Source organism: Nerophis lumbriciformis, linkage group LG23 (assembly GCF_033978685.3).
Source record: "Nerophis lumbriciformis linkage group LG23, RoL_Nlum_v2.1, whole genome shotgun sequence".
Lineage (NCBI taxonomy): Eukaryota > Metazoa > Chordata > Actinopteri > Syngnathiformes > Syngnathidae > Nerophis > Nerophis lumbriciformis.
In genome coordinates this window covers 20598122-20610995 of record NC_084570.2, presented here as the reverse complement: position 1 = coordinate 20610995, position 12874 = coordinate 20598122, and the positions used below count along the sequence as shown (strand labels likewise).

The following is a 12874-nucleotide window of genomic DNA, read 5'->3' as shown; positions in this document are numbered from 1 at the left end:
GGGCCAGGAAACGCGAGCATATAACCCCAATTCTTGAGACTTTGCACTGGCTCCCTGTTCATTTTAGGATTGATTTTAAAATGTTTGCTTTTAAAGCTTTGCATGGACTGGCACCTCATTATATCTCGGACCTCATCCAAATTTACACTCCTGTGCGCGCTGTGAGGTCCGAGAGCCAGCTCCAGCTCATGGTGCCCAAGACCAGACTTAAAACCAGGGCGGACAGGGCCTTCTCTGTGGTCGGCCCTAAGCTCTGGAACACTCTGCCTCTCCATGTTCCAACTGCTCCCACAATGGAGTGTTTGAAGTCTCGTCTTAAGACCCACTTTTATTCTCTGGCTTTTAACACTACGTGAGTTGTGTGGTCCTCTGTGTTTTAAAATTTTTATATTTCTATTTATTGTTTTAATTGGTTTTACCCTTTAAAATCATTTTTAATCATATTTATTTTTATATATTTTTTATATTTATTTATTTTGTTTTTATTCAATCATTGGTGGAGCTAAGGATAGTATTGGAATATTGTTTTTAATATTTTTGTGCAGCACTTTGGAAACATTTTTGTTGTTTAAATGTGCTATACAAATAAAGTGGATTGGATTGGATAAAAATACTGAGAGTTTCAGCAAATATTCCTTGGTGAGCTCCTCAAAATCAACTGGCGAGCTACTGTTCGGAGACCACTGGTTCATATCATGCAACCCTATGCATGGTGTAATCTCTCGACACGAGCTCACCAGCTCTTCACAAACATCCTTGCATCAGTCGCCGCCTTCAACTGCTTTGGCTTTTAAAGAGAAGTTAAAGGGGAGATAGGACTGGCAGCGGAAGGAAAAGAGGGCTGGGTCGCTTCTGGCTATCGTGAAGATGTAATCAAGCGATAGCACTGCGAGGCACTCGCAAACACCTTCAACATGTCCTTGCACCAGGAACACTAACTGCTGGTTGAGGCAAGCCTGCTACGAGCAGGCAAAGAGTGAGGTTGTTAAAGCACAGGGGCTTCCCAGCATGGAAAAAAACATGCTTGGATTTGGCAAAAACATGTTTCTTGCTGCCGTAAGTGTTCCTCAGTAAGGTTCTGGATGAAAAAGTATCTAAGCGAATCCAGTGTCTCTTTTTTCTCTGTTATCTTTAAAAAAAAAAAAAACTCCCATTATACATTTTTTATGCTAGAGCAACAACATAAACTCTCATTGTTCACTGTAAGACATCCACACAATGGATTAGGGGATTTGCAGCTCAAGGAAACAAGAACATCTTGATTAGGTCCCATCATTGCAGAGCTATGACACAGATTTATTTATTTAGTTTTTTTTTACAGAAAGCTGCAGGGATGTGGCCAAAGCAGGACTTTAGGGATGTCTGACACTGAAAAAGAACCGTATTGTGGCAAGGAAAGCAGGAAACGTGCATTTCCTGTAAGTGGTGTAAGAAAAGTGCCGTTGTGAACAACAGTCAGCCACCAACTGAGCATCGCATGTTGATCTTCATGTTTCTATTTTACTTAGAGGTAAACATGTTTGTATTATCAGTCGGCGGTGATATTGATAGGTTTTCAATGTCGTCCCCGACTCCTCAGTTGAAATGTTTTTTATTTCTTTCATATATTATTTCACTTTTGAAAATGTTATCGAGTGTTAAACTCCTTTGATGGTGGTATGATATTGTTAAAGTAAATGCATATATGTTTGTATGTTCAAAATGTATCTAAACTTGAATAAAATTCCAAATCTGAAAAGTTTATTACAAAACAACTGTCACAATGGCATGGCATATGGCAGTCAAATCAAACAGCATTTTTGTAGCAACATACATACACCAAAATAAATAAAATAAAAACAAAATAGTGTCTCTATGGTCTTTAGTACCAAAATAAAATTGCAATAAAATTGCTGATTTTAACAAATGGACAAAACATTCTCATCATCAGTTTAGTGCAGGGATGTGTAACATGCTGCCGTGGGCCGAATCAGGCCCGCAAACAGGTTCAATCTGGCCCACAATTTGAGTTTGCAAAGTGTAAACTTGAGCTGCATTTTTAAAGTAAAGAAACCGCTGTTCTAAATGTGTCCACTGGATGTCGCAATAGCAATTCTGTTAAGCAAGCAAATAGTTTATACCGAGTACACCAAGCAAGAGGTACACGGTAAAGCGGGGCTGTGACTCCTCCTCCTCAACCCAACGTAAAACAAACAGGAGTGAAATAAACACTTAGTAACCCCACTTAAAATGCTGCTTGAGACACTCCACATTGATATAGTTATGTGAAAATTATTGTTTTCTGTGCAAATTTAACGAAAGTGAACAGTGGAAATGACAAATGAGGTAGTTGATACATAGAAGCGTTTTAATTTATGCTTTATTTTGTTTTTTGTTCAACCATAGATGGGCTGTGACTTAAAGTTGAATTGCTTTGTAGATATACTGATATTAAGTCTAAAGTTCTTTGTGGTGTTCATGGTGTTTTTGAAACTGCACCAATTTGTTCCTCTGAATTTTCAACTAACTTGAAGTGTTTTGTCCAGAGGATTATTTGCGACATGTACATTTTCAGAATTTGCTCGATCCATTTTGGGCCGAAATAAAACAAATAAAATCTGAAGTTGACATAGTTGTATTTTTAAGTTATTATGCCATGATTTTATCCGTCCAGCCCACGTGGGAATAGATTTTCCTCAATGCGGCACCTCAGCTAAAATGAGTTTGACATCCCTGGTTTAGTGCGTCCTTTCAAATTTTAATGCGCGTACCGAGCAACATCAGTGAGTAGGGATGTTCCAAACAGGGTTTCATGCTACCGATTCAATTACTGATAATCCATGAGCAATGAGTGACAGCAGCCAATACCGATCAGATGTACTGTATATTAAAGATTGTTTTAATCAAGTACAATTAGGGAATAAACCTCAGGGCGGCAGTGTAACAATAACAATATTTAAACTACTTAATCTCTTTTAAATGGAAACTGCACTTTCTTTGGAGATTGTGCCTATAATTCACAATCCTTATGAGAGACAAGAACACATGTATTTTTTAATGCATTGTAACTCGTAAAATAAACGTAAATAAAAGTCGGCTTACAATGGAGCCAATGGGGACGCCATGATGTCATTGCGTCTATTCTGACCATAAAACCCTATTAATACCCACCCAAAACGCGCCAAAAATACTACATTTATATTTTGTGACCTTAATTTTAACTAGGCATTAGCGATATTTTAATACAAGTGCTAACGTTAAGGACCTAGGAGATGTAACTTCCTCATGCTGCTGTATTGACATCATCAGCTGGTGAGCTGCTTTCTTGCCTCGGAGCTCGTGAAAGTTTATTCTAAAAAAAAGTGTGCAAGATGCTGGTTTCCCCAGACATTTTTTTTTAACCCTTTGCGAGGATTATGAGTTGTTTTTCATCTAAACAGGAATATACCAACATGTTAAGAGTTGGCATCCCAGTGAGAGCAGACATTGTACAGTAAGTGATGTTGAATTTTTTTGTTGACTCCCATGACGAATGTTGTGAAGCATGTGTGCAATTAATGCGCCACAGTATGCTTAAAATGATCAAAATGCGTAAATATTACATGTCATTATTAATGTACCTGTTACTACATTACATATATACTAGGGCTTGGCGATATATCGAATATACTCGATATATCGCGGTTTTGTCTCTGTGCATTGTAGAAAATGACTACCGTATTTTTCGGACAATAAGTCGCAGTTTTTTTCATAGTTTGGCCGGGGGTGCGACTTATACTCACGAGCGACTTATGTGTGAAACTATTAACGCATTACCGTAAAATATCAAATAATATTATTTAGCTCATTCACGTAAGAGACTAGACGTATAAGATTTCATCGGATTTAGCGATTAGGAGTAACAGATTGTTTGGTAAACGTATAGCAAGTTCTATATGTTATAGTTATTTGAATGACTCTTACCATAATATGTTACGTTAACATACCAGGCACGTTCTCAGTTGGTTATTTATGCGTCATAACGTACACTTATTCAGCCTGTTGTTCACTATTCTTTATTTATTTTTAATTGCCTTTCAAATGTCTATTCTTGGTGTTGGGTTTTATCAAATAAATTTCCCCAAAAACTGCGACTTATATATGCTTTTTTCCTTCTTTATTATGCATTTTCGGCTGGTGCGACTTATACTCCGGAGCAACTTAAACTCCGAAAAATACGGTATATCGTGAGTGTTCGAGTATACGTTCTCACGCAGCAGTTTTTAGCTGCGGGCTTTACACTACAGGCGTTTCTCACTCTTTCTTGTCTCTCCTTCTCACAGAGACGTAAAACAAGCGCACCTTCTTACATACGTCACATACTGTCAGGCGTGCAACGTCATACGCTCTCGCGGAGCAGAGAAGTAGCGGCATGGGTAAAGTTAGCTGTGGCAGGTGGTGCTAGCGGAGCGGTGCGAGTGGTAATACGAGAGAAAGAAGGTGCGAAGATCGGAGATCATTTTTTGTGATCGGCCTTGTAAGATATTTATGTGGGTCACATATTTTCTCAGAGAAATCAGCTGATACAGATTAGTGGCTAACCAGTCAGCGCATCCCTAAATATGGGTTCAAATTTGATTTAAATTATGTATTTCATTGGGCCCCTATATCCTCATATTTTTTAATGCTGAAGCGTGATAAGTAAAAATGTAATCAGTTCGAATTGCAGTTGATTCTTGTTTGGCACAGTAGTTAATATTCTGTCTCCTGGAGTTTACAAACACAAACATATTACTGGTCAGGAGAGAGACAGGTGACAATGGAAAACGATTGGCACAGCAGCAGACAAAGCCTACAGCAGCGATTTAACCTCACACTTTGTACCATCGGCCTTGACGCGGCATTACGCTGGATAACACATTTGCGAGAATTGTTAGGCACAACCCCACATCTTTTCAAATTAATATCAGCCGAATATTATAGTTTTGATGGAGGAAGAACATAGCAATCCCAAACATATCACCTGATGCTGTAACAGGGAATAAGCCTTTTGTTATTCATTTGATTTAAAATTGGGTTATTACCCTTTCTTAACATCAGTAAATTAGTTGATTTTTGCTCATGCCATACAAGGAAGAAATGGAAACAGATAATATGCAACTCTCCAGCTAATAATAAATCTCTTTAAATGCCTCTATTCATTTTACATTAGGCTGAGGGCTGATGGGATCCGTGAGAGTGGTTCTGTGTCAATGCAGACAGCATCTGTCAGCCACTTGAGTGTTTTTTTTTTTGCATGTGTACTTATTAGTATCGATCTGGGCGCTGGGCAAGTTAACAGGCTTTTCAGAACATAATGAAGACCGCAAGCTCCGTTCTTAAATCTAAGAGGGTCCTGTGAGAGCATTTTCCTGGCAGATCAAATTCTAAATATTCCACCTCTCTCCCTCCTAAGGTTGCAGTGAGACTGTTGGTCTTTTGAGAGCAGAAACAATCAGCACCTACAGAAACAGTGCCCTTGTCTGTCTCGAGTATGAGACCTTGGATCTCATCTTTCAACGGATCAATATGTAGAAGAATACATGGACACAGCTCATACAGAAGGCAGAAGGGACACAAATAACGTATTTTTTGCGGGGTGAAAAATGGGTAGTGGGGTAGAGGTGAAGATGGCTGCAAATCTCAATCAAAACCGGTTAGTTTTATTGTTTTCGTGTTGAATATTTATTATAACACTGCAATGGAAAGTTGATATCCACATGCACAACAAACACTCTGCTCTTTGATGCCAAATCTTAAGAGCTTAAAAACATCTGAGCTATGATTGTATGAACAAATGCAGCACAGCATCATTATGAGCCTTCAATGATACAGGGTAAAACAATTATACAGCATACTGTTCTGATTGCTTTAAAACAACAATTTAGTGATTTTGATTTTTGCTGATACACAAAGGGTACAAAATAAAATTAACAGGGTCAAATATTTTTTCATTGATCTCAATCTTTTCAATAAGACAATGCCAAAACCAACTGATTTCTTCTTATTGATCCGAATAGCCTGCAGCTAGTAGTTTCTCTTTACTAGCATAATGATTAGTTCAACAGTTGTCTTTCAATCAAAAAATGGGAAACTTTAAGGAACTCCATAAAACATTTGGAGCAGTTTATAAAGAACTGCAGCTTACAAGACCATCAAACAATTGTTATTGCGATGTGACACAAATTTGCCAAAGTCTGATAAAAGGAAATGGGTTCGTATGTTCAGTTGGGTTGTCTTGGAATACTGGACAATTTGACGATTCAATTCGGATGAGGTTCATTGAAAAATCTAATACCTAAACCAACTTTTGAAAAATGTGTGTATTGTTCTCGTCAATGAAATATTGTAATCCTTTTATACTAGAATAGAATAGAATAGAATAGAAAGTACTTTATTGATCCCTGGGGGAAATTCAGGTTTGTCTTACTCTGTCTTAGGCCTGTGAATTTTTGGGCACCACACGATTCGATTAGATTCTTGGGGGTAACGATTTGATTCAGAACTGATTCCTGATTCAAAACGACTCTCGATTCAAAATTAATACTTTTTTAATAACATTTGGGGCCAGTTCTATGAATAACGACATTCATCCATAACAAAGATAAACAGCTGTGATACATTTCTATATTACTTTAAAGACAATTGGTTTAGTTTAATACAATTATACCCAAACATTTAATAAAGTCAAATACAAATAAGACAACAAGAAGTGTTCCAAACTTCTTTTTTCTAAAGTAAATCTGTACAGCAGCTATGGGCATCTACATCAACAGTATGATTTTCCCGAGTGTCTGGATGGGACGGATTTAAAAAAAAAATCGATTAAGTTAGGGCTGCAACAACTAATCGATTAAATCGATTAAAATCGATTATAAAAATAGTTGGCGATTAATTTAGTCATTGAATCATTGGATCTATGCTATGCGCATGCTATGAAGCTACTTTTTTTTTTTTAATAAACCTTTATTTATAAACTGCAACATTTACAAACAGCTGAGAAACAATAATCAAAATAAGTATGGTGCCAGTATGCTGTTTTTTTTCCAATAAAATACTGGAAAGGGTAGAAATGTAGTTTGTCTCTTTTATCCGATTATTAATCGATTAATCGAAGTAATAATCGACAGATTAATCGATTATCAAATTAGTTGTTAGTTGCAGCCCTAGATTAAGTATTGTTACAGGTAAGAATCACAATTCATTCGAAAATGTTTTGTTTTTTGACATTACTACCATGTCTATATATGTGTGAAATTATTAACACCTTGTGACCAGTCAGTGTATAGAACTACATATAACATTAAGTTTATTCATCAAATTAAAAAAAGACAAACTTATAGATTCGACTGATCGTCGACTATGGGCAAAATCTAATGAATCAAATTTGAAACTACATTTGAAAATATTTTGTCGAAGATAGCCCAAATGTTCAGGAACAGCCAAGAAAACACCAAGGCTCAAGTCTAGGGAAGCACAAGTGTCACTTCCCACAGTGAAGCAAGTGTTTTCGACATTGACTGAAGGGGTACCGACAGAGAAAGGAGAAAAAAAACCTGTTTTGAAATCTACAACTTGAAGCTCGACTAAAGTGTGATGGTCAGACCGGATAAAGATTGGGGTGTTCAGCCACAATAACAAATACTGTATTCCAAGAAAACCTGGATCAGAGGAAATTCACAACAAATTCAAACTTATGCACCCAGTTATTAACTAAGTACATGGTGTACTGGTATTCATTATTACCAGAAAAAGATGGTTTAAAAAAAAAACAAAAAAAACTAAAAGCCATAAATAATATATGCCATTTATAGCCATGATGTGTAAATGAGTAAACCTTCTGGCCACCACTGTATTTTTGGTAGTTTGACATTTTACTCAACTTTTTTACAACTCAAGATGATTAGGAGGGACAATAAAACAGGTGAAACAAAAAACACCTTTTAGAGTTGACTAATCACACAAAAGAAACACTGTATACACAGCTACTGTGTCACAAAGTCAGCAGAAAGTAGCTGTGCTAATTGGTGGGATATAGAATTGTATGCCAGGGTTGGTCTCTGACACACCGGATCACTGGTTTAAATAAATGTACTCAGCTGAGGTGGAACCAGCCCACTCCCATGGCTTCTGCTCATCTGCCGTATTATTAGCAAATAAGAAGTGTATCCAGACTTTACATCATTCTGTATAACTGCCTCCCAGTAGGAGACTGGTTGAGAGGGCATGCCAAAACAGGAAACAGTCTTGGGTTTACTGTAAATGACTCAAGCGTAGTGACACATTAACAAATATTGGCATTTACTACTGAGAGACATGTTTGCCTTTGTTAACTAATTGCAGATCTTGCATTACCCTCCGATTCTCCACAAGTAATGAAGATAGAGCAATGGTAGCCATCGCAACTTTTGTTGGCATAGATTAATGCCTGCACTCGTTGCCTTCCAGCGGATCGTGCAGGTGCTCAAACCACACTACGTTATGATCATGGAGCAAAAACATATGACTGAAACTACAGATGTCCGAATCCCGATTGTTGGATTGTCTTTTTTTAACTGATCGGTGATCGGCTGAATAGCTGCCGAGCCCAGTCGATCTTGACTACAGCTGTGTCCCACATACTGCTGCAATGATTCAATGAGTAAATCAAATAATCCAATTAGAAAAAAGCATTGATTTGTATTTTCTCACCTCAATGATTCGTTTAATGAGTAAAATGAGCGTAAGAATGTTTTTACCGAAGGCAGCAATCATAAATGAAGCTTTCAGCACATACACAATGTTGACATCTAGTTATATTTTGATAACCAATCATAAATGAAGCTTTCAGCACATACACAATGTTGACATCTATAGTTATATTTTGATAAACAATCATAAATTAATCTTTCAGCACATACACAATGTTGACATCTATAGTTACATTTTGACAAACAATCATAAACAAAGCTTTCAGCACATACACAATGTTGACATCTATAGTTATATTTTGATAAACAATCGTAAATGAAGCTTTCAGCACATACACAATGTTGACATCAATAGTTATAGCCGCCCTTAACAGCAGGCCCGGCCGACCTGTCTGACAAGCTCATAAATGTGTTTGTCATGTATGACGTATTTTTGTTTTGTGATGTGTAAAGTCTATTGTTTAAATGTATGGCCGTGAAAAAGAATTTCCCCACGGGGACCAATAGATCTATCTAATCTAATATTTTGATAAACAATCATAAATGAAGCTTTCAGCACATACACAATGTTGACATCAATAGTTATATTTTGATAAACAATCATAAATGAAGCTTTCACGTCCCGCCCAATGAATACACGTGGTGGTCATGCTAGCTCTGTTCTCAATGGGTACAAGGCGCCATTTAGCCTTTCTCGAAGAAAAAAATGCCCTATGCTTGTGTTGTTTTCGGCTGTACAAATTGTTCAAATCAGGAAAAGGATAAACGTTTCTTCAGAGTTCCTCGAGAGGTAATTAATAAGGCCGGAAGAATGCAAGATTTTACAAAACGACGAGAAAAGCATGCAGCTCACACTCAAGGCGAAGGCAGCAGAGTCAAAGAATGCATGAGTTTGCAGTGATACCTCTGTTAAAATGTTTGTTTGGATACTTTTAACGTTTATAATTTCCCAGTATTATCTTGATATTATTTGTATTTCTTAAACACATGTTTGCTATGAGTGTTTCAAAAACCACTAACACAATAAAAGAAGCATATGTGAGCAAAACCTAAGGCCATGTCTACAATAAGTCGTTTAACCCCTTAAATGAATAATTATTTAGCCTAAGCTCCGTTTCAGCCACACTAAACCATCATGTAAGGTCCCCCTCCTCGGACAACTTTTTACACGGGTAAATCAGCCGTGTAATTCTTGAATCTCCGGCACTTAGCTTTGTACGTTTACAAAGTGAGTTCGGAGAGGAAGTGACGCCAGAAAGACCCCGCCCACACAGAAAGTGACGCCAGAAAGACCGCGCTCCACACAGGAAGAGACATCAGAAAGAACGCGCCATAGTCAGCATCATAACAAAGATGGAGGCAGATCATCCAGACATGCCCGTGTTTCTCCTTCTTCTACATGTACAGGCACTTTTGGAAATCACAAATCAATACCTTAAGAGAAGGCAAAGGGCGATTGCAGCTATTTGGGATACAACACTTCTCAGACGGCAAGAGAACTTTCAAATGTCCGGGTCAGCTGTGAGTCTATTTACCGAAAAACTTTGTCCCTTCCTCCCGTGGATGTGATACAGGAAGTGTGTGGCTACAAATATTGCTTTATGGATGTGACTGTGAAATGGCCAGGCAGCGTACATGATGCCCGCATCTTCGCTATCTCCGCCATTAGCACGCAGCTTAAAGATGGAACCATCCCGTCGTGACCCAAACAACTGCTGGAAGATGAAGATCCGGTGCCTGTTTTTCTTTTGGGTGAGCCAGCTTATCCCCTGACGCCATATCTCACGAAAGAATACCCCAACGGTGGAGTCAACCCACAACAACAATACTTTGGGTATTCTCTGTCTAGATTAATTGTTGTAAAATGTTCTTTATCGCATTGTGTACTGTCTCATGTCGATTAAAGATTTGATTAATTTATGATGTCTCAGGTGGGATTCACTACAATAGGGACAGCACAATAGGGACAGCACACTGTATTCTAGTTCATTGAAATACCACAACACTGGATATTGTTCAAAGGAGATACATTTTAAATGAAAAACTTGCACACAAAACACAGCAAACTATTTACAATATAGCTCTTTAAAATAACTTCACAGTTAAGTAAAGTCATCTACTGGAGAGATTGGAGCAGATGGACGCTCAGGTGGATTTTTTTTTTTTCCGCGCATGCGTACTAGGTCGTGTTGCGTCGGCGGACGGAGGGGAGCGGGGGTCTTAAACGGTGGCATTGTTGTGTGTGGACACGGATAAGGTTAGGTGTGATTTACCCTGGATAATCTTATCCGGCTTAGTGTAAACGGGGCCTAAGAGAGTTAAAGTTTTTACCAAAGGCAGCAATCATAAATGAAGCTTTCAGCACATACACAATGTTGACATCTATCGTTATATTTTGATAAACAATCATAAATTAATCTTTCAGCACATACACAATGTTGACATCTATAGTTATATTTTGATAAAAAAATCATAAATTAATCTTTCAGCACATACACAATGTTGACATCGAAAGTTATACTTTTTTAACAGATAATCCATTTTTATTAGGTCTTTTCAGAGGTGAAGTTCATTAATCTTACGATAATTACATATTAAAATTCCTGAGACCTCAGAAATAAAAAAATAAAAAATCATTGTCCCCTCAACTGAGCTGAATTTATCTTCTGAAAGCTGGCAGAAAAATCAATTAAGCTGATATTAAAAAAGGCCAAAAAGCGTCAACAAGGGCTTATTTAAATGATGTTCTAGAATGCAGGCTGGTAAAATGTGTGTATTGTGCACAGATTCGGGAGTTTAGCTGCTTGTATGCCATTCACTGTAGGAATAAGACAATCAATCCATGTTATATCTCACAATTCAAAGTGTGACATACCTGCCACGTTGACTTTTTCCGGATTGGCGGAGCTGGCTGTGGAGGGGCTGAAGCCGCTGGTCAGATTACTCCCTGTGCCGTTGTACATGTTTTCCACCTTGGACTCCAGCTTGCCCAGCCTCAGCATGATGTTATCCAGCAGCACTGCGAGGGTCTTCTTCAGGTCTGGAAAAAACATGAATCTTATTGGTCGGGCAAACAAACAAGTGGTGTACTTTTTTTGCTCAAACAATAAATACATTTGGTTGAGAGCAGATCTGGAAAAGGGATAATGGACTATTCATGCAAGTTCTTCTAAACAGTTGCACGGTTCAACTGTGATCAATAGAGCAGAAGGGGTCCATGCTGAACAAAAGGAAGTTTGAATGTTTAATTAATTACCAGCTTACTTATCAATGCTACGGACACGAGCATGGGAATTACTCTTCTGCCCGCACTATAGGGAGTCTTTCTAAGCTACATTTGAAATGCTTTGAACAGGAACACTTCAGTTCACTCCAGCAGGCAGGCTGGATAGGGCTCATTTAAATGTATACCCAGACTCTCTTGTGTTTGAGAATGACCTTGCAGTTTAATTTAGTTTTCCCCCTTCATGCTTTCAAGACTCTAGGACACTTCTAATTGCTGATCGAGGAAAAAGATACAATTCAAACAGACAATGCAGAGAGAAAAGGTATTCCGAAGCATTTTAGCAATCTGATTTCCTTACATCACAAGTGTATGTAAGTGTATTTTATCTGAAAAAAAAACATCATTTGAGAACGTTTTTGGTTTGTTAAGATGATTTAACTGCAGTTTGTCCATCACACACAAGTGGCACATTTTCCCTCGCCGTGTTGCATTTGACATACCAGTTCTGATCACATCAGAGATTGGCAAAGGCGCCATGAGCACTGGCATACGGACCAGACTGATACGAGTGAAAAGAATCTACCGGGAACTGGTTGAACTCAGATGAGTGCTGTGCAGGACTCAGTCAGAAAGTCCAGGAAAGAACAACATAAAAAATGCCATGTTTTACAGCAGCAGCTTCGCCATGTTGTTGGGCAGAGTACAATTGGGAAAAAGCCACAACTTTTCCTTTGTTCACATGCTGATTGGCGAGCTGGAGTCCGGCCCAGAAGACTTGTCTTCTTCATTGAAAAATGTGCAAATTCGTAATAGCACCGGGATGGATGAGTTTGACACAATGTTATACATTAGGTACCAGAAGGGGTAATAGTTCACAAAATCAAGATTCAAATCTTATCAAGATTTTGTGACAGTTTTACGTGCTTACTGTATGTTACTTACATATAAAATACTAAACGGT

The 12874-nt window shown here is 38.0% G+C and overlaps 1 protein-coding gene across 1 annotated transcript in view; it reads right to left on the bottom strand.

Annotated features, from left to right (window-relative positions):
- mgat5 (alpha-1,6-mannosylglycoprotein 6-beta-N-acetylglucosaminyltransferase) overlaps window positions 1–12874 on the bottom strand; it is a 176882-nt gene that overhangs the window by 114133 nt on the left and 49875 nt on the right. Inside the window, exon 3 of the mRNA XM_061984969.1 lies at window positions 11563–11727. Within this exon, the coding sequence (XP_061840953.1) occupies window positions 11563–11727 (165 nt within the window). The remainder of the gene's footprint in view (window positions 1–11562; window positions 11728–12874) is intronic.